The following is a 21,984-nucleotide window of genomic DNA, read 5'->3' on the forward strand; positions in this document are numbered from 1 at the left end:
GATTTATCAGAAATTATAGTACGAATATCACCGCTCCTTTAATAAAATTAAAGTAATTACTTTTGAGCCGTTTCAAGAGGAAAAAGATGGTGTATAATTTCTTGCTAATTACATCATATCAGTATGAGATGCTTTGAGACTTGATGTTTCGTTTCTCATATCAACGGGTTTTTTTAAGATAAGAGTGGTTATGTATATATCGTAACCTTTAACTTATCGATCATCCTAAGCTTATTATAGAGATTAAAATGAAAAATTTTATCTAACAAAATAAAAGGTTACATAAACTATAAACAAACATTATGTAAGAAAAAAACCTTCATTCGCTCTAATTAAACCCATCACAAGCTAGCTACTTTAGTCGCCACTGGTTAATACATCTACAAATAAAATACACGTACTTATAATAATTTTCCAATTAATTGACGAATTTACATATATTGTTTATGATTGTATTAACCGAGAAGAAATCTCATATATACGATCGACATAGTATAATAATGTTTTTCAATTTGTTGCAAATTAAGAGTATCCACTATGTAGGCCCCGGTGGTGAGTTTTTTCTAAGGTCTCGGGTTCGAGTCTTGGGTTTTTCATCTCAAGTTATATTCCATGAGGAGCGAGTTGGAGATCCAGCGATTTGTCGGTTAAAATTGCCTCCAGCACTTCTGAATCGAAACTAACTTAAAAAAAAAAAAAAAAAAGTTTAAACCGGCCAATAATAATATACACACGCAGCGCATAAAATAACAGTTGAGTGTGAGAATAAACATCAGCTAAACAAGTTACAGTAGTATTTGAAGTAAGGTAAAACCCAAATAGCTACAAAGATGTCAACTTCTCAACAACTTCTATTATCCAAATAATTAATTAATATGGAAGTCTATGCATGGTTACTAAGATCAGTATTAACATCCTAACATACAAGTGTAAAAATATATATAGACGTACGATATTTCATATTTCTTTTTAATTTCGTGGTTTGAAATTAGAATCACGTACGTATGTGTTTTTCAAAGCATTAATTGAGTGTAACACAAGACTTGTACCAAATAAGTCATTCCAATTGAAGGGAATATATATATATATATATATATATATGCAAAGATCAGCTTAATTGTAAGGATGGCAACTTCTCAACATTATCTGTTATTTTAATAATTGTAGTTTCTTTTGAAAGGCATTTAAACAATACTAGTAGTCTTATTAATTAGTGTTTAAGTATGTGTGTATATATAGAGTGTTTAATGATACATAAGTTAGATATATAATTAGTTGTAACATTAATTTAATTATTACAGTAGCTAGCTAGTAGACAGACAAAAAAATAATGTGGAGGTTAAAGATAGCAGATGGAGGCAACAATCCATACCTTTACAGCACAAACAATTTTATAGGTAGGCAAACTTGGGAGTTTGATCCTAACTATGGAACTCCTGAAGAGCGTGATGAGGTGGAACAAGCTCGATTTCATTTCTGGAATAATCGTCATGAATTTAAGCCTAGCGGTGATCTCCTTTGGCGCATGCAGGTTACTTGTTCTTTCTTTCCTGGATATATGTTATACTTTTTGGAGATGTATGTAAAGATTCATTTTATACACGTTTTTAAGTGTCAACAAATTTGATAAGTTTTTTTCACACTTTTAAAGAATGTGAACAAAAAGATATGAACAAATGATAAATGCAGAACAAAACTTAAATGGTGACATAAGATGAATATAATATATATGCAGTTCATAAGAGAGAAGAAATTCAAACAGAGGATACCTCAGGTGAAGATAGAGGACGGTGAAGAGATATCTTATGAGAAAGTAACGGCCACATTGAGGAGGTCTGTTCACTTAATTGAGGCGTTACAGGCTGACGATGGCCACTGGCCAGCTGAAAATACTGGTCCAATGTTTTTCATTCAGCCCTTGGTAATTATTACTAAACGTTTTGATGTTTTATACTGTATTTGATAGTTTATCAATTCATTAGATAGTTAATTAGTTAAGTACCTCAGATGTATTGACACCAGTAAACCAATGCAGGTTATATGCTTGTATATCGCAGGGCATCTAAACAGCGTGTTTCCAGCAGAACATAAAAAAGAAATCCTTCGGTACTTATATAATCATCAGGTATAGTAGTACTAATTAAGGGAAATTATGATATATCCGAGACGTTTAACTTTCATTAATACAAATTATGTAAATGTCATATATGAGATTTAATTACAGAACAAAGATGGTGGATGGGGATTACACATGGAAGGTCATAGCACGATGTTTGGAACGACTCTGAGTTACATATGTATGCGTCTTCTAGGAGAAGGACCTGATGGTGGTTTGAATGGTGCTTGCACCATTGCACGAAAATGGATTCTTGATCATGGCGGTGTGGTCGGCAATCCCTCTTGGGGGAAAACCTGGCTTTCAGTAAGACATTGATTGATTATGCTCAAACAACTTGATTAAGCACACACACACACATATATATATATATATATATATAATTAAGCATGGTAATTAAGTTATTCTAATTAATAGGTACTTGGTGTTCATGAGTGGGTAGGATGCAACCCAATGCCCCCAGAGTTCTGGCTTCTCCCATCCATCTTTCCCATGCATCCAGGTTAATTACGAGTATTATTTAGTTTAATTACCTCTCTAACAACTTAATTTTTTATTTTTTTTTAAACAAATAAAATGGTAAACATTGTCATTCTAAGCAAATGTGATGTCTTATTTTGGGTGGAGGTAGTACTATATTTTGCAATCCTGTAATATATTATGTCAATCATTCTTTGATATTAATAGCTGCTTCTTAAACATTTTCTATGATTTGTACGTAGCGAAAATGTGGTGTTACTGTAGGCTGGTATACATGCCGATGTCTTACTTATATGGCAGAAGATTTGTGGGTCCAATAACTCCTCTGGTTTTACAACTTCGCGACGAACTGTATACACAACCCTACAACGATATCAACTGGAAGAGTTGGAGACATGTGTGTGCCAAGGTGAAACATTAATTTGCTTTAAAATATCTCCATTGCTTTGTATTTGCCAACTTATCTATAAATGTCCCTAATCGATCAGTATTCACTTGCCTAATTAAGCCAACTTGATTACCATCTCAATCAGGAGGATATATACTACCCGCACCCTTTACTACAAGATTTGATGTGGGATAGCTTATACATTATCACCGAGCCTCTCCTAACTCGATGGCCATTTAACAAATTGCGGAAGAAAGCACTTGAGAAAACCATCAGGCATATCCATTATGAAGACGAATGTAGCCGCTATATCACAATTGGGGCTGTGGAGAAGGTATACAACTATACATACACAAAACAAAAGCTATATATATATATATAATTCATTATGTATGTAGTTACTAAAACGTACCGTCTCCAAAAGAAAATTCACTTAAAAGTATCACTAAAATTCATAACATTGTATGTCCATATTTGACTTTTGAGGTCTTTTTCCCTAAAGTTTGACCTTAAATGTTTTTGTTTATGTTCTATAATACTTAACATAACATATATGATTAGATGAGATTTTAAATTTATTTTTCATTGATGTAACTTTCATGGAGTATTATGTAACACAAACAATATTATTTATAGTCAAAGTTGAAAGAAAAAGACTAAAGCAATCAAATCTGGACACTTAAAACACAATTAAGAAGTGTCCGTGAAATATGGATTTTTGTGGCTTTAAACCGTTTTGACAAAATGTTATATATTTGTTGTAGTGCGTGTGAAAGTGAATATAAGTTTTCATAAATTTTCGACTTGATTTAGTCAGGATGGTTAATGTTTATCTCATGTAATAAATAAGAAAAACTATATATACTCCAATATGCAGGCATTGTGTATGTTGGCATGCTGGGCTGAGGATCCAAATGGAGTCTGCTTTAAAAAGCACTTAGCCAGAATCCCCGATTTCATCTGGGTTGCCGAGGATGGAATGAAAATGCAGGTCATTTCTAGTCATTAATCGACTATGTTGGATATTCTAGTGTAATTGGGTTAACTTGTTTGATCGGTATTGTCATAATAATACATCATATAGGATTGGTGGTGCGGAGTGCACGCCTATTTGAATTTATTATGACCTTAGGGGCGAAGCCCCTAAGGTACGAGGGTCCGGGGGCAGCGCCCCTGGGAGCGGGGTCCAAGGGGCAGAGCCCCTGGCTGGGGTCGAGCTGGTGGATTTATTTCCATTAAATTGCTATAGTAAAAATCCCTCCGAAAATTAAATTTTCGGAACTTGAGGGACTAAAAATGGCAATTTCGAAACCTTGCAAATAACTGCCTTCTGGTGGATTTATACAACCCGTAACAAGAATTCTGATCATTCTCTTTTCTTCTTTCTGGTTCTTTTCTCTCAAATAATAAACACACAGAACGTTCTTAATTCTCTGAATTGTATCCGATTGAATAGTTTGGGTGAACCGCCAAATTGATTCAATCTGAAAGTGATTACACGCCTTTCAGAGTTTGATTATATCCGGTTATCTGTTCGTTATTCACGAATTTCCCCAACAGACTAGAAAACACACATTTTCCATTTTAATTACTTATATGCTAATAAATAAAATTGCCCGGCCAATAACGTAAGTATACCTAATTATATATATGGGTGTTGTTTCAAATTAAAACAGAGCTTTGGCAGCCAATTATGGGATGCAAGTATAGCTATACAAGCTCTTCTGGCTACTGAACTTACCCATGATATTGCTCCTATATTAAAGAAAGGACATGATTTCATTAAAGCCTCGCAGGTCTGGTTCCTGTCTCCATATATATTAAACATTTAAGCTACCTATATATATACTGTATATCTATATCTGTTACTGATGATTCCATATCTGCCTGATCGATATCCTATAACTCTTTGACCGATCGATCTCTAGGTAAGGGACAATCCTTCAGGAGATTTTAGAAGCATGTACCGTCATATTTCCAAAGGTGCGTGGACCTTCTCAGATCAGGACCATGGATGGCAACTTTCAGACTGTACTGCTGAAGGGTTAAAGGTATTTAAGCATGGATTATTTTATTTTATTTTATATCTTTTTTGATAGGCATGCAGTTTATCACACAAATTATATAGAACCAGCCCCCCACTCAGCTCATTGTTTATTTTCTTTTTATCTCTTCAGTGCTGCCTCTTATTTTCGACGATGCCCCCAGAGATTGTTGGTAAAAAGATGGACCCTGAGCAATTACAAGATGCTGTCAACGTAATACTTTACTTACAGGCAAGCATATATTATCTATTGATAAGTAAAATGCCTTGAGTATTAAGAAAAAAAACAGATATATTGATTGATAAGTATGTCAAACTTGACAAGCCTTATTTTCTATAATGATAATGTAGAGCGAAAATGGGGGGCTATCAGGATGGGAACCAGCAAGAGCATCAAATTGGTTGGAGGTAACTGGATAATGGGGGAAAAAATGTATTTTTGTGCATGTTTTTAATAATCACTCAAATATACTGATACAACTTATGTTCATTTCTAGATTCTCAATCCTACAGAATTTTTTGAGGACATTGTCATAGAGCACGAGTAAGACTTAGATGCGAATTGCTACTTCGGTGTCCCTTCTAATTGTCAACCATACTATGATGTACAAATTATCAAAAGACTCACCATAGTTGTTGACCAGGTACGTCGAATGCACAGCAACAGGAATGCGGGCCCTTGTTTTATTCAAGAAGTTATACCCAGATCATAGGACGAAAGAAATAGAAAGTTTCCTGACAAATGGCGCTAGATACCTGTATAATATGCAGATGCCAGATGGTTCATGGTATATATCTCCTTTGAGAATGAGAATGTGCATTTTACTTTTGCTGGATTGACATTATTCTTCTTATTTCTCTAACCTATAATGCCATGGGAATCAGGTATGGAGAATGGGGTATGTGTTTTACATACGGTACCTACTATGCTCTTGGAGGACTGGCAGCAATTGAGAAGACTTATGAAAATTGTCAGCCAATCCGTAAAGCTGTCAGATTTCTGCTTACAACACAAATGGAGGATGGTGGTTGGGGAGAAAGCTACCGATCGTCCCCAGAAAAGGTAATGTTGATACATTACATTATTTTCAGCAATTTTATTGACAATGCAGTGCGAAAAGACAAAACATTCTGTGGTAGAATCAATGCTATTGCATACATGAAGTTCATACCTTTAAACACTTGTTAACATATTTGCATTTTTCTCCTTGGTGATTCCATAAACAGATATACATACCTCTAGAGGGGAATCGGTCCAATGTGGTACACACTGCATGGGCTTTGATGGGATTGATTCACTCTAAACAGGTAGTTTTTATATCTTAATGGTACATAAATTATAGTACTTTAGAACCATTCTAAACTTAAGAATTGCAATCATAATTCTACTTTCCTATGTTCTAGTAACAAATTAGCTTGAAAACTGAGAATGTTGAAAATTAAAGCATGAAAAACTTTTAGTAACATTTTTGTGTAAAAAGTTGTGTGCAACACTAGTATACCCTATTAATTCCTATATAATGGTTTTAAGTCTACTGGCCATATCAAGTTGACTGAGGCTACTCGAGGCTCACTCAAGAAGTTAAAATACATATATAGGAATAACTGCAATGTGTGCGTTACTTCCAGTTATAACTCTGTCTTAGCTTCAAAGTTGGCCTTCAACAGAGGTAACCAGAAAAACAAATAACCAAGGCATCGTGACTTAGTTTTCTCTATTACAGTAGCAATTTTACTTAAATTTACATCGTCTAATACAGGATATCATGTATAAGTTTTGATTCGTTGCATATAATATTTCTTAGTACGAATTCATATCTAACTAAATGTCTCCCACTCTATAGGAAGAGAGAGACCCGCTACCTTTACATAGAGCAGCCAAGTTGTTGATCAACTCTCAGATGGAAAATGGTGATTTTCCACAACAGGTAAAACCCAGTCAAATAAAGGAAGAAATGAAATCGGCGAAGACTGATCCCTTTTAATATACGTAGGAAACTCAGTCAAAAAGTTTTGAACATTAAAAACATCGCAAAGACATCTCTTACTCATCTTTGGTTAGTTTAAAATTATAGAGATGGACAAACCTTAATCAATCATCAAAATGATTTTGTTGGGAAAACACATTAAGTATTGTACTAAGAAAGTTGGTGTTACATTACAACATTATTAATTTACTAACTACTGAAGATTTACTTTACTGTAACGCAGGAGACAACTGGAGTTTTCAAGAAGAACTGTTTGTTGCACTATGCAATGTACCGGAATATATATACGTTGTGGGCTCTAGCAGAGTACCGTAATAAGGTGCTACGTCAGCCCACGAGTATCTAGCAGACTAGCACTATCTTCATGGCAGAAAGCTAGTCCTGCACTATATCTAAATTCTAGTGTGAGGTCAGTGTGTAAAAGTAGTTATAATAACAGAAAATAAACTCATTAATGTCTCCATGTTTCAATAATGAAAGGTGATCAGCAAATACAAGGTTAGCGGTGGCACCAGTTGAACGCAAAACTATCCAGATTTCACTGCTTGCCAGCTCTGTTTTTTCACCTTCCTTTCTTTAGTTTGTTTGTCTAGAGTTTTCTTATGTTATATAATTCTATTGAAAAAACACATAAACAAGATATGGCAAAGTGATATGTATTGCTTGCAAACCTTGCGAGTTTCATGTATAAGGACAAGTGCATGTATATCAGCAACTCATGCCAACAACTGTAATGTCCAATATTTTATAACTCCCAAGAGTTGAAATATATAAGTGAAATTGATTGAGCTAATGAATTGTATGTGCTTGTAAATATATGTATATACATAGATATTAGATTAAATAGGTTACTTGAATCCAGAGCATATATAATGGTACGGGTTTACCGTTTATATATGGTTACTGATATTAGATTAAATAGGTTACTTGAATCCATAGATAAGTGTCAGCTCAAAGAAGAGCGAACATGTTAAACATAATATGGAAAGATGTATTTCATATGAGTACATATATACAAGAACTTATATGATGCAGGAGACCGTGACCCAAACCAACCCACAATGCCGTTAATTTAAAATATCTTCTATTTTAATAAGTTATCTTTTATTTTTATAAATTATCTTTTTATTTATTATGATAAGTATGAATTGATTTGTTTCGTATTTTAGGGGTGTTAGGATTAATATAAATAAGGATTTTGGTTATTGTAAAAATCAGTTGAATATTATTGAATTTATATGAAAATTGACGTTTTGCCAATAGTTTTTGGTCTTTTGATAATCTAGCATTCTTGAGTCATTTGATTGCTAAGAGAAACTGCATCAATATATAATATGGTTATGGGTATGCTAGTAGTTACTGCCAACAGAACATGAAATTGGGACCTTGGTCCGTGGTCCCTTCTCCGCCTTAAGCTTGAGAATGGTGGCTATTGACATCCTTGCATCAGGCCCCCTTTCTACAAACACAGAACCCTGTATCCTAGATCAGTATTACCTATAAGTATTACGATAATAGTAAAAGGTAAGAAACTAAACTTTTGGGCTCTCGCATACACACATACCGATCCACATATGAATACGTAACATTAAAATATGTTTGTTGTAAAATATGATAATATAAGTATCCTAATTATACTATTTTCTAGGGCTGTAAACGGTTCGATTCGGTTAGCTAGAAATTTCGAACCGTTTTTCGGGTTTCGGTTCGGTTCGGTTAGTTAGAAATTTTGAACCGTTAAGTTCGGTTACCCGAAAAAGTCGGTTAATTTCGGTTTTATTTTCGGTTAACCATTTATTATAGTTATGCTAATATAAAGTTTAAGTTTTAATTACAATAGTCAATTTACATTGCATTAATTAATTTTTTTTTATATATAATAGTTATTTAACTACATTAATATTTTGTTTTATAAATAAATATACATTTTATCTAATTGTGAATTACTTTTTTCTAACGTTTTATTTATACAATGCAAGTTTCTATCTAAGAGTATCATGATTTACTACTTAAAATTTTTTATATGATATTACTAATGTTCTTGATAAATATTTTAAACAAAGTTAACAACTTTTTTTAAAAAGAATATATATATAAGAAAATTACTTATAATATTCAAAATTAATTATAGATTGTGAAATAAAGTTAGTAAAATTGTTAATATTTTAGACAACAAATACAAAAATTTAGCTAAAGAGATATGTACATGATGTATTTATGGAATACATATATGTGTAAATATACATATATATGATTATATGTAGGTATATATCAAAATTCGGTTCGGTTCGGTTAACCGCGGGTAATGAATATTGAAAACCGTAACCGAACCGTTACACTTCGGTTTTTATGTTTTCGGTTTTTTCGGGTTTCGGTTTTTTCCGGTTTCGGTTTTTTCAGTTTCGGATCACGCGGTTCGGACCGATTTTTCGGTTTTCCGGTTCATTTCTTACACCCCTACTATTTTCTAATAGAAAGGTGAAGTAAAAAGGTATATAATTAGATGGCGTTGGTTTCTGAGTATCGATTTCTAACTCTTTAAGTATTTCGTGTATCCAACACCTATTCAATCCCATCATGCCATTTCTAACTTGTTAACTGCTTTAAATAACTACGTAGTTAACTAGAAAAGTGGATGACTGAATTGTTAAATCAATGAATGAAAAATAAGGTGAAAATGAACTCCAAATCTCCAATAGGCATAATGTAGGATAAACAATTTGTGTGACAAAAAATCAGGGTTATTATTACAAATCGTGTATCTGATTAATCATTTTCTCAAAAATAATACCCATACCCATGTTTTTTATTATGTATGTAAACATCCCAGAGCTCTCATTTTGTATTAGCACATCTCGCTCCTCCGTATATTTTAGTTTGTCGTCTCCTACATACATTCCACTTGAGGGTATAATTGTCATTTTACATGTTCAGTTATTATCACGAATCATAACCGTGGCCCGTCATTTTCCCACAAATCCTGCCACTCAAAAAGACCATAAATACCCTTATTTTTTTGTTTTTGTTTTTTAACCCTTTTCTCCGATTGTAATAGACTAATAGCCATTAAGCCATACAATACGATGCTATAGATATACTATAGGTATTTCAATCACTAGATCTAAGACAATCAACCAAGTTCAAATGTATTTTAGTTTTAACCATCAGGGTCCAACCAAAAACAGTTACAAGAGAATAATTTCCATGTAAAAACAAATCATGGGTCAGGGACTCAGATCACAGATGGACCATTTAGCATCCACAGACCACTAGCCTGCTAAGTTTGTATTCCGGTGCAGAATAAAATGTCGGAACTTAATATTTTATAGATATAAGTTTCTTTTAGAAGGACATGATGCAAGTCTAAGCTTTACAAGTACCTCGTGCAACAAAAAAATGCCTGGACAGGGTAGTGCAAAATTAAACATTAGCCTCCCTATAAGGGCAAGAAAAGACAGCATACAGACGACTAAAACAACTATCATATGACTTTCAAGTTTTTACCTCCAATTGAATAAAATTCAAAGTTTTTTGGTATTTGAAGAAAGAAGCCCCATTTGTTCAGTGAGCTGCTGCATTTGAGACCCAGAACCCTCAGTTCCTGATGGCTTGTTTTCGTTTCCAGTCACTACATGGTCATCCACAGGACCAGAATCCATTTCGTCACTCGCATCAACTTCTGGGCTCTGCTCAAGGAAGTGCTCCCATGAAGGGTCATATGCAGTAAGATACTTCTCCATCTCTGTCAGTAAATTATTATCCCATTCTACGTCTGCATCAGGAGAGAAACTCCCGATATCTAGTGTAAGTTTGTCATCAACCATGTTTGCACCCAGCAGTGCCTGATTCTGTGTTTCAGAATGCATGTAACTGTCCACACTAACATCTGGAACCAGTTCTTGCAGGCATGAGAGATCAGACACATCGGATAAATCTTGACCATCCACTAGTGGGTTAGTATCTGGGAAATTATTCGCTGCAACCACTTCAGAATTTGTTTCTAAGGGTGCAGACAGGATCCCTGTAACTGCTGGTAAATAAGATTGACCAGAAGCTGGTGGTTTGACTTCCTGAAGAGTAAGTGCAGAACTGAAAGTATTCAAGCGGGGAGAGGGATTATCTAGTTTCATGATCTGCTTGAGCATGGCTTGTGCTGCATCATTCATCATGGGCTGGTACTTGACAATTTGTCCATCTGATGAATGGTCATTTGAAATAACTGCATCTTCCTTATACCTGCGTTTTTTATTTCCTTCTGTTATGAGTCGAGTGCTCTCATTTTGTTGTTGAACAAAGTGAGCCAAGAACCCAGGGCTGTTCACTGCTTTTGCTAAAAATGACATCATTTGTTGTTGCCTTTGTTCCATTCCCTGAAGACGTTGCACCATTGATTGCATTTGGGTATCAGTTGTTTGTTGCTGCTGTCTCAGCCTGACAAGCTCTTGCATCAAAACATTTTTGTCCCTTTTCAGTCTCTCAACCTCTTCCTCCAGACCAAACTTTCCAACTTCAACACATGCACCCACAGAGGAGGTCTGTTGATGAGGTTGTTGAGGCGGTTGATGGTGTACCGCAGCTGATTTTCGGCGAATGATACTTTTAAGCAAGTGTTTTTGACCTCGTAAAAATCCCTCATTTGCAAATTCCCATCGATCAGGATCGACTTTCCTAAATCCCTATTGATCAGCGCGTCAAAATAATCAAATTAGCACATGTTCCAAACTAGTATTTTAACAAGGATACTTCCTTCCGGGGAAAAAAAAAGTATTTTAACAAGGATAAGCATGACTAAAGTGAAATATTAAAGTATAATGGGGCAGCTACAAATACATTCAAACACAATCAAAATATCTGCAAAGGGTGATCAACTGACTTCAAGGTCCAACCAAATTAGATCAACTCGGTTGCATTAGCTTTCTTTTTAAAGCTCTGTTATATTTCATAGTGATCAAGTGATAATAGTAGCTCCATCTGATTAATATGAAGGTATAAACAAACCTCCAATATATCCATGCCTGCCGATATAAGTTAGCTTTACTTAAAAAAGATTATAGCTGCATATCCTTATCCCCCCCACCCCCCACAAACTGGAAAAGAAAAAACAGCACACTTACACACTATTGCTACATAAAAAAGGTTATGACGTAACATCTGAAGTCTAGACCACATCATAATTTGTTTTCAAAATATGCATACCATCCCAGATAACGAATATAAGCCATCAAAGCTGTTTCTTTTCACCAGTCTAGGTTAAGCAAGTCCCACTTAGCTAACTTATAACAGTTGCAAGATGAGGTGCGCAAATAATGTTATTCGCTGATTCTTTCAAATAGTTGATGGGCAGTCTTCCACATCCACTGAATATATTAGGATGCCTTTCATTTAACTTGAATTTATGTATACAGGCATCTTATGTTGTGAGAAGACTAAAGCATAGAAGAGCAACAGAACAGACTCCTGAACTTTGATCAAGACTAAGCCAGTCCTAAGCAGTGAAAGTATGCTAGAGTCATGACATGCCAAGCAAATACGATTTGAGGGTTATGAATACCTGATTCCAGTGTTGTCCTTACATGCTTAACTCTAAAATGGGTCCCTATTGTCAACGGACACGGCAGTACAAGGAAAACCCTCAAGTTGATATTTCTTATTAAAAACTATATTGTAGTGTCATAATGTTGCCGATAACCTAAAGTGAATCTTTATAGTACCGTAGTGGCTGCATTAACTATGTTTATAGAATGGCGGGGATCGTCTTTTTTCGGTCAAAATACTCTGCTCTGCCAGACTTACACCCTCGTGTTCAATAAGAAAAAAACTCAAGTACAATTAGTTGTTGCAGGATATAAAGTTAAGGCTAACAAGTTTAACAATCCTCGATAGGTCGCTTTATAAGGTTCTCTTTAAATACTTGTTTTTTTTTCGACAACTCTATAATCGATGTCATCAACACAAGTTTAACAATCCTCGATAAGTCGGTTTCTAAGTTGATAAAGTTATCCTACTATCAGTGCTGCATCAACTAACTTAAACTCCTCTCTAACAAACCTAATTAAAAATAACTATGTGATGTCAATTTATATCGAATAAATTGTATTTACCTGTTAATAAATTATTCAAAACAACATATAAACGATCATAATTTAAAAATTAACTAGAAAAACAATAAAAAAACAAAAAAAACAAGGGGGAAAAGGAGAGAAAATAATTACATAAGTATTGAGCTGGCGAACAAAGCTTGAGAAATTATTATGTTTAAAATATTTGGGCAAAAGGTCTCTAGCGAATTCCGGGGGGTCCCACACAATGAAACTGTTATTGGTGGCGCTCCATGAAACAACCTTATCAGTTGACGGATCATCTACCATATCATATGTCTTTACTAAAAACGGCGGCGGTGCATTTACGCCGGTCATCGGAGCCGGAGCCGGCGCTGGCGATGGAAGGGTGGCGCCGCTGTCCGTGATGGCATTATGAGGTTCCATTTTATTTAGGGTTTTGGGAACACCATTAACGGATTTTATAAACCCTAGAAAATTGTTTTATTATTTTTTAAAAAAGTATTATTTGGGTGGGAACGGAAGTGTGGAGAAAGGATGGAAAAAGGAAAGAAAGAAAGAAAGAAGGTGAGAGATTAGACGGTAGATAGAGAGAGAGGGATGATGAGCGTCAGCCACGGAGAAAGTTGGGATTTTTTTAATGAGAGTAAAACTCACTGTCACTCGGTTTTCTTCTTCTTAAAATACGAGTAGTTGTTGTGACTGGACTTGTTTTCGAGATATCTATTTTTTGACAAAATAATATTTTTTTAATAATCTTTTTTAAAAACTTTGATTCTATAAGTATCATAATTTTTGAAGAATTTTTAAAATAATTATTATCTAGAAGAATTTATTATTTTTCTTATATTTCTACCAAAAGTAAAGGATGCATCCAATAACATGAAACTCAAGGGGTGGGTGTCATGACAACACCAACGCACATCAACCACTGATAATATATTTTTTCTAAAATATTTTAGTCCATCAAACTAAAAAACTCATCGGTTTATACAAGATGTCATGATATACTAACTCACGTCACCGTTTAATGTAAATTTTCATTTATCATTTAGGATAATGATAAATCAATCTAACTGTTCCTAAACATCAACCTAATTATTAGAGGATGACATGCGAAATAATCAAGGGATAAAATAAGGAAAGAGACTTGTCTAACTCTTAAAATTTTAGGTTGATTATTAAGCATATAAATTAGATTGATTAATCATTTTTCATTTATTAAAGCATTCAATTGTCAAGTGTGTATGGCCACATTCGATTTGTGAAACCAAACTCATTGTACCGAGTCCAGACCAAAATAGAGGAAATGGTGTTCAATTTCGATTTCATCCGGACCACAAGCAAAGAGTGAAAGAGAGTTCCCCCGTATGGAACGAGAAGGTTATCTCGCATTTTGGCACGAGAGAAATAAACACAATGATTTTTTTTTTTAATTATTATCTAAGTTTGTCACAATAATAACTTACATAAATTATATATATATATATATATACAGGGTAACACTCACTAAAAACACTCTTAAAATAAGAACGGTGAAAACACTTAAAAACATCATTTTGATGCATTAAAAGTCCATAAAATTAACATAGTGCATAAGTAATTATCATTATTTTAATGTTTAAAAATACATTGATCCGTCAAAATTGAAAAAATCACGTTTTTTGTTTTGTGCATCCATCTTGGATGCATATTCATCAAAATGATGCATCCAACAAAAAACGTGATTTTTTATTTTGTCAGATCAATGTGTTGTTAAACACTTAAATAATGATAATTAGTTATGCACTATGTCAGTTTTATGAACTTTTAATGCATCAAAATGTAGTTTTTAAGTGTTCTCACCGTGTTCTTATTTACGTTAGTGGTAGCTCAACAGTACTATAGGACTAGGTGATTCTTTTAGGCCCCCAGAAATTTTAAGGCCTCAATATTTTGTATATTAGACTTAATGTTTCGATTTTTGATTAAGTATCATTATATAATTTGCATTGCAGTAACACTCTTTTGGTTTCTGCATCAACATCTGCATCTTTTTAATTACTAGTAGTTGAATAACAAAAGTCGAGTTGTTTTTTTTTTTTACTTTATTTTATATGATAATTAACTAAGCCTCAAAAATTGATCTCGTTTGAGGCTTCTGGAAACCTTAAGCCGCCACTATATATCGTGTAGGCATTATGTTAGTGTGTATAATTGATGTTATTAAAATAAAATGTATGTATTTGAAGTTGAGTTTGTTTAAGTTGTATCAAATAGTGAAATACATATCCAAACCATGTTGGTGCCTTCGTTTCATATAATATTTCCCACAAGACAACGGAATATGCCATGGCCAAATATGATATAGACATATAGTCATTTGGTTGTTCGTTGCACTGCTCTTACTATTAATGTCTAAAAGTGATTAGTTGAGCAACTTCTCGAAATGTTGTTTGGTTAATATATATTTCATCACAAAAATAAAAATCATCTAAAGCTGAGTGTTAGAAAGGCTTGATTGCAAAAATGGGTGTAACTATCGGTTACATGTTAACCTTGCAATTGGAAAAATGGTTAGCGGGAGTGGGGTACTTGTGAGCCTTTATGTTGGTTCCACCTTAAAATAGAAAAATCAGTTTTATAATTATAACTTAGATTTAAAATTGATGATGCCTATCATGTATTTATTCATATTGATATTTTTTGGGTAAAAGATAGAATTTGTTAACATTGATATTTGATATACGAAAAGTATATGTAAGTTAGTTGTAAAATAATACTCGTAGGATTTTACTAATAAAAGATACAGTAAATATTATCATGGTCATTTTTTATTAGTTTATCATCTCATTAGACACATTGTATAAGCTAGTTATATACTAGATTCGAGATCCAAATCAACAAATTATACAGCACACCCAACCATAAAGTTATTTATCATCAAAATATTATCCATGTATTTTTCTAGTATGTGTTTGAAATTCTAATTTTTATATCATTGTGATTAAAAGTTTTCTTTTTAATTATCTATACTACCTAGTACCTAATAAAGCAAATCTCCCCTTATTAATTATTTATGTTTTTGAAATACCTAATTTGCCATTGGACATTTTTTATTCCCATAATACCCTCTTCACCCTAAAATCAGGCACGCTTTAACCACTATCCCTCTTTTGTAACCTGTAATTTTGTTAACGCTGATATGAAAATTACTACCATCAACCGCTGTCACTTCCGCCCACCACCACAGTATATCGCCGCTGCATCGCGCGGGTATCCATCTAGTCATTTTAATAACCAAACAACCTTTATACAATAATAAATAAATATTTTAAATAAATTATATATCTTTTTAAAAAAATAACATTAAAAAAAAACCTTTAGATTTGTACCGAACAAACATTACAACAACAATGACATCTTGCAATGTATAAATGACGAATATTGAGGGAGAACCGATCATTCATAGTCTATATTTTTAAAGACTTAAATTTTAAAATTTATATTAGTACCTGTATATTATTATTACATATAATATATATACGGTAAATAATCAACTATATACATTTGATAGTTAAGACAAATGTCTCTATTTTTTTCCATAGATTAATGGGTTAAATCTTGTAGAGAATCAAATCACCCTTTCACATTATTTTTTTTAGCGTGATGCTTGTAACTGTCCTCCTCGTGCGTCATTGGCTTCTAAGACACTCCTCCTTATTGACACCATGTGTCCTTGTGTCTGCGTCTTGAACTTTAGTCCTCATGTGGAAGCTGATGGACCCTCCAATGTTTTTTTTTATGTTTTATATATGTGTATTTTATGTATGAGAGATAAATTATAAAATAATTAATGATGTGAAAAGAAGTTCTAAAAAGCTTTTCTTTATAGACAACGAGAGTCTGAGGAGAGTCCTGAGTTATGTGATGCTGATGTGGCAGTGAAGAAGCTCCAAGAAGCTCTGCCTTATAAGCACCGGACTTACAAGTTTTCTTTATAGACAACGAGACTCTAAGGAGAGTCATGAGTTATGTGATGATGATGTGACAATGAAGAAGCTTCAAGAAGCTCCGCCTTATAAGCACTGGCCTTACAAGTTTCAACGAGAGTCTAAGGAGAATCATGAGTTATGTGATGCTGATGTAGCAGTGAAAAAGCTTCAAGAAGTTCTGTCTTATAAGCACTGGCCTTACAAGTTTCCTTACAAGTGTGCAATAATAACTATACAATATATATTATAAATTATTATATATTAATTAAAAAATGCAATACAAACATCATTTCCCTGTAATCAATAAATAAATAGCCTTTGTTTTTATAGGTTATATAATGCTTTTGTTTTTGACATATATAATCAAATTGATCATTATGTATGTGGATTCTCACTATTGAATAATGAAATGGCCATATATTTATGATTTGTATTATAAACATTAACAAAAATGTTGGCTTTTTATTTAGGTTTTTGAATTTTAAACAATTTTTTAATTTTAAGGAAATATCTTAAAGTTATTTTTAATTAACATAAGTAGTCTAAAATCCCAACATCAGGCTGTAGCCTTACTAGTCACGACTCACGAGGTCCTCTTTTTTTTTTTTTTTTACTCATTTAGGCTAAAGGCGGTTCTGGAAAAAATTGGGCGGGAGGGAAATCAAAAGAAAAGCAAAAAAGAATAAAAAAAAAATGAGTTCATCATCGGGGATTGAAACACCGGATGTAGTTTGCGAGCTGGATAATGTTCAAGGCATGGTTGATGCTCTCACTTGTGTCCGCTGGAAACGCCATCAGGTTGTTGTTCTTTTAATTATTAATTCATTCATTTTTCAATAAAAATACAAATAATTTTAGAAGAAGAAGTTAGGGTTTTACTAGTTGACAATTAAATTCATAATTTGAACATAGATTTATGTTGATGATACATATAGGATGCAGTTTTGGAATTAAGTGAGCATGGAATTGTTTTGATTGTTGAGGATACCGGCTGTCTTCAAGCAAAAGTTTATCTCCAGAAAGAGGTATTCATCCATAGTCCCATACGTATTATTGTTTAGGATTATGATAATTAATTACTGTGTTCAGATACGTAATAATGGTGGCTGAAACATATGAGGAAAAGGAGTGATGGGAATAAAGTGAGCAATGTTTATATTAAAAAAAAAAAAAAACTACTGGTTTTTAAATATTTGACTATGGGCTGCAACTTTTTTGTTTCTTAATTATTACCTGAGAATGGAATGACATCTTCTTGTTGGTCCGTTCTTTGTAGCTTTTTGTACGTTATGAGTATAGTGCACATGGGCGGCCTAGATTTGGAGTAAGCTTGGGGTTGTTTGTGGATTGCCTCAGCACATTTTGTATTCCAGGACATTCAAGCACAATCGAGTTCCAATATCCGGGGCCTGATATGCAACTTCTTCTCAAGTACATTTTGCTCTCAGTCTTTGTCTTGATTTGGTTCAAGTAATTAATTTGAATATAGAGAAGCTAGTTTAATATTTTTTTGGTTATAACATTAACATATTCTTCGTTGTTGCTATTGGGATACATGATCTGGATGCACTAGAATTTTCTGCATATTATACCTTTTATTCCATGTGACCCATATGCTTCTGCTGCAGTACGTGCAAGGCAGAAATTAATCTCAGTAATTCGATTTTTATGTAAAGTGTGGTCACGAAATGTAGACTTCAAAGGGTAGCACAAGGCACTGTGTATGAATACTTGTATGGTATCCATAAATAAGTCACATCTACTTGGGTCCTCAACTGAAGAATCATATCATATGACGATAACAAGATGTATCTCTGTATGCATGATCTTTATAATTCCCATCCATAAGGTTACTGCTTCTATAACTTTAACCGACTTAACTTTGTGATCTATTTATCTTTGTACAAGCTCTATATGTTTGCTTATGAAAATGATCTATATACTTTTCTGTAACTATCATTTTGAAATTTGTACACCATAAACAATGGTAAGCACCTACCATCTGTGATTTGAATGATCACGACAGGAATTGTTTCTACAAGTAGCACACTCTATATGATAAGCCATATAGCTTTACAGCCTTAGAAGATTGTTAAGTTCATGATTAAGGCACAGTTTGAGAATAAGTGTTGTGGAGTAAATTATCAAGCCACTATGTGAAATTAGGGTAATGGCTCTACAAGTATTTTTGAACTTTCAGGTGGGCATTAGTTATGAGTACTATGTTGGTAAACCGGAATTTTTGGAATCACAGTATTTTTGATTGCACAATTAACAGAAGCCTTTCATCTTTTTATCTTTTATTAACATTTTAGAACTGCTTAGTTTTAATGTTCCAACTTATAATTTGTGTCCTTTTCCCATACATTCGAGGACAATCTTTTACTAATGTATGATTCTGTTTTTATTTTTTGTTAGATCGACTGATTCATTAAGTACTTGTACTTATGCGGAGATCAGAACTAGGATCCCAGATACAATCTCATGGGACTACAATTTTGAACCTGTAGGAAGCACTCCCATCAGTTTTACTGTTAAGGTACACCTATTTTCTCTTTTTCAGCTTCAAATGTAGCAGTTGTGTTTTATGTCTGGTACATCTGTGCCTAGTTTCTCTTTACTGTTGAGTAATCTCTTACCTCACTGTTTATGTGGTATACTTGAGTAGATTCTTTCATGTCTCCATTGTACCTGACCTTTGTAGTTAATGCAGCATGTAAATTTCTTTAGCTTCCATATGATTCATTTTTAAGCTTCAGAGGGTGGTGACCGGTGACTTATACTGCAAACTAAATATCAACCTCGTGGTTTTTGTTTTAAGTCAGCAGCCTTGAAAGAAGCAATCGACGATCTGGAATGGCCAGGATCGAGCATCGAAATAAATCTCCAACCAACGCCCCCGTCAGTTACTTTCAAAGGGGAAGGCCATGGAGACTTACAGATAGACTTTATGTATTATGCTAACATGGATCTCCTGGTTGCTTTTAACTGTGATCAGGTTGTGTCTCACAGGTATTTTCCATCTTTAGTCAACTTTTGTTTCACATATATTCCATTGATCTCACCATGTATCCACTCCAGCTCCTTTATCATTGGTTTTATAAGTCTTATATTAACAGATAGAAAGATAGCAAATATTTGTTTTTAGGCAATGTGAATCCATTTAGTTTAGACATCAACGGGTAGGGTAATGGCCTAATGGGTAAATTGAGTTTGGGTCAAATGGGTAGTTTTTGTTTGGGTTGAGTTGGTGACCTAGAATACCCTTTCTTGGAAAATTTAGTTTGTTATAATTTACTAGTGTATCAAATAGGATTACAAAAAACGTTATCAGCAATGATCTTATTATTGAAAAAAAAAAAATACTTATGTAGAAGGTTTTATGCATCAACTTACACTTTGGACGATGAACATTTGCCCTGTTGAACATGACCCGAATTGACCCGATCGTTTATAGCAAGTTATGCTATTCCTTTTTAGCTATTAGGCTTGCAGTAATAAGACTTTTGTTGTAGGTATAAGTACAAGTTTCTTCGTGCAACAACTTCCAACATACCAAGCAGTGTTATTAAAGATAACAGAGGAAGCAAACTGACTATTGGGAGAGGCGGGATGTTAAAAGTCCAACACTTGGTATCGGTTGCAAGGCCAGCTAATTCTCACCCGCATATAGATTCAGCTGGCTACCAGCCGCCTAGCCGCATTGCTTACATTGAATTCTTCGTCAAGCCACAGGTAGATGAAGACGGTGCATATGATTCCTAGGAGATTCAAATAATTCATGTACAAGAAAACACGGGTGGAAGAGCAACAGAGCAAAAATATATTAGTAATATCGCATTTTTGTTTCAAATTAGCTTTATGATCACTAGAGCACCCGGAAATGGATATAAGGATGAAGTAATGAAGTTTCTAAGTATGTTAACGGAAAACTTTGAATTCAAAGAATGATCTTAAGTAGCATATAGTATTAAACAAACTTATAATATTTTTCTTGGGGGAGGGGGACCAAGATTCCATTAGTAGAAATTTAAATTATACAAAAGAACATGCTTGGTTGGTATCGACAATTCTAAAAACCAAAGATTAGTACAAGATTCCAGGTGTTGGAAACAAGTCTAAATATGAAGAGATTAGAAAGGCCTATATGAAACTTATCATTGAAGATTCGTCCTGACAAGAAAAAAGCTCCTGGTTCTGAAGAGGCATTCAAGAAACAGAAATTAAAATGCGCATTTGAGTGTCTAACTGATTATGACTCGAGGACATGGTATGATTAATGATCATAGAAGACAGGAGAAAAAAAAAATAATGATTTTTAAACGTTTATGCAAGTCTATGATATATCATATTTTTATTACATTATAAAACATTTGTTCTCGTCAAATTTTTTTAACTTTTCAGCCACTCATTCTAATCTCTCTCCTCAAATCTCAATCACTCATTTTTTTCGCTAAATTATTTTATTTATCTAATTTATTCAAAAAAAATTATCTCAAAAACCATCGATAAATTATAAAAATGATACGGGTATTCTTAAATTTTTATGTTCTTTCATTAAAGAAGTCATTCAATATACTATCGACGAATTTTTCTGAGGGAGGAGCCCGTACGGCTAAGTCATTTGACTATGACACTCTATGACCTATCAACTCCTATGACTTATCTCACTCTATGACATATCACCCCAACCATCTCACCGCCGCAACGCGCAGATACTTTCTCTCGTCTATATCTATAAAGCAAATCTCATTTTCAATTTTCAACTTTCAACATTGAATTTAAGTTTCAAAAGTTCATCAAAACTACATTAAAATAATAACCTACACTACTATCCGGCGCCACCACCACCAATAACCTCAAGGACGAAAAATGTAAAAAATCTTGATCTGGAAAAATGAAATCTTATATTATTCATGTTCTTTCCAACTCTCA

General features: G+C 33.7%; 3 protein-coding genes across 3 annotated transcripts; 2 read left to right on the top strand and 1 right to left on the bottom strand.

Annotated features, from left to right (window-relative positions):
• The first annotated feature begins 1,327 nt into the window (after nucleotides 1-1,327).
• Nucleotides 1,328-10,969, top strand: LOC122578285 (shionone synthase). The gene is made up of 19 exons (XM_043750210.1): nucleotides 1,328-1,531; nucleotides 1,736-1,921; nucleotides 2,036-2,125; nucleotides 2,225-2,422; nucleotides 2,534-2,618; nucleotides 2,839-3,005; nucleotides 3,130-3,318; nucleotides 3,862-3,975; nucleotides 4,661-4,780; nucleotides 4,913-5,035; nucleotides 5,162-5,260; nucleotides 5,380-5,436; nucleotides 5,526-5,572; nucleotides 5,673-5,816; nucleotides 5,914-6,091; nucleotides 6,256-6,336; nucleotides 6,873-6,956; nucleotides 7,240-7,327; nucleotides 10,798-10,969. The coding sequence occupies exons 1-19, from the start codon at nucleotides 1,331-1,333 to the stop codon at nucleotides 10,860-10,862; spliced, it is 2,316 nt and encodes a 771-aa protein (XP_043606145.1). The 5' UTR covers nucleotides 1,328-1,330; the 3' UTR covers nucleotides 10,863-10,969.
• On the bottom strand, nucleotides 10,872-13,501 carry LOC122610999 (heat shock factor protein HSF8). Its single transcript, XM_043783952.1, has 3 exons — nucleotides 13,229-13,501; nucleotides 10,940-11,692; nucleotides 10,872-10,886 (listed from the first exon to the last, which is right to left on the bottom strand). Exons 1-3 carry the CDS (start codon nucleotides 13,499-13,501, stop codon nucleotides 10,872-10,874), a joined length of 1,041 nt encoding a protein of 346 aa, XP_043639887.1.
• A 4,204-nt stretch (nucleotides 13,502-17,705) lies between these two features.
• LOC122580092 lies at nucleotides 17,706-20,994 on the top strand. The gene is made up of 6 exons (XM_043752363.1): nucleotides 17,706-17,847; nucleotides 17,985-18,074; nucleotides 18,326-18,480; nucleotides 19,468-19,588; nucleotides 19,871-20,061; nucleotides 20,565-20,994. The coding sequence occupies exons 1-6, from the start codon at nucleotides 17,743-17,745 to the stop codon at nucleotides 20,812-20,814; spliced, it is 912 nt and encodes a 303-aa protein (XP_043608298.1). The 5' UTR covers nucleotides 17,706-17,742; the 3' UTR covers nucleotides 20,815-20,994.
• Nucleotides 20,995-21,984: the final 990 nt, after the last annotated feature.

The sequence above is a fragment of the Erigeron canadensis genome, chromosome 8, assembly GCF_010389155.1.
Source record: "Erigeron canadensis isolate Cc75 chromosome 8, C_canadensis_v1, whole genome shotgun sequence".
Taxonomy (NCBI): Eukaryota; Viridiplantae; Streptophyta; class Magnoliopsida; order Asterales; family Asteraceae; genus Erigeron; species Erigeron canadensis.

Excerpts from the sequence above, each read along its gene's own strand:
- LOC122580092 (XM_043752363.1), top strand. The coding sequence starts at position 17,743 with ATGAGTTCATCATCGGGGATTGAAACACCGGATGTAGTTTGCGAGCTG. Across the intron at positions 18,481-19,467 it reads GATATGCAACTTCTTCTCAA|ATCGACTGATTCATTAAGTA; the intron begins GTACATTTTGCT and ends ATTTTTTGTTAG. Across the intron at positions 19,589-19,870 it reads CCATCAGTTTTACTGTTAAG|TCAGCAGCCTTGAAAGAAGC; the intron begins GTACACCTATTT and ends TTTTGTTTTAAG.
- LOC122610999 (XM_043783952.1), bottom strand. The coding sequence starts at position 13,501 with ATGGAACCTCATAATGCCATCACGGACAGCGGCGCCACCCTTCCATCG. Across the intron at positions 11,693-13,228 it reads TTCGCCAGCTCAATACTTAT|GGATTTAGGAAAGTCGATCC; the intron begins GTAATTATTTTC and ends GCTGATCAATAG.
- LOC122578285 (XM_043750210.1), top strand. The coding sequence starts at position 1,331 with ATGTGGAGGTTAAAGATAGCAGATGGAGGCAACAATCCATACCTTTAC. Across the intron at positions 2,126-2,224 it reads GGTACTTATATAATCATCAG|AACAAAGATGGTGGATGGGG; the intron begins GTATAGTAGTAC and ends ATTTAATTACAG. Across the intron at positions 5,437-5,525 it reads GAGCATCAAATTGGTTGGAG|ATTCTCAATCCTACAGAATT; the intron begins GTAACTGGATAA and ends GTTCATTTCTAG.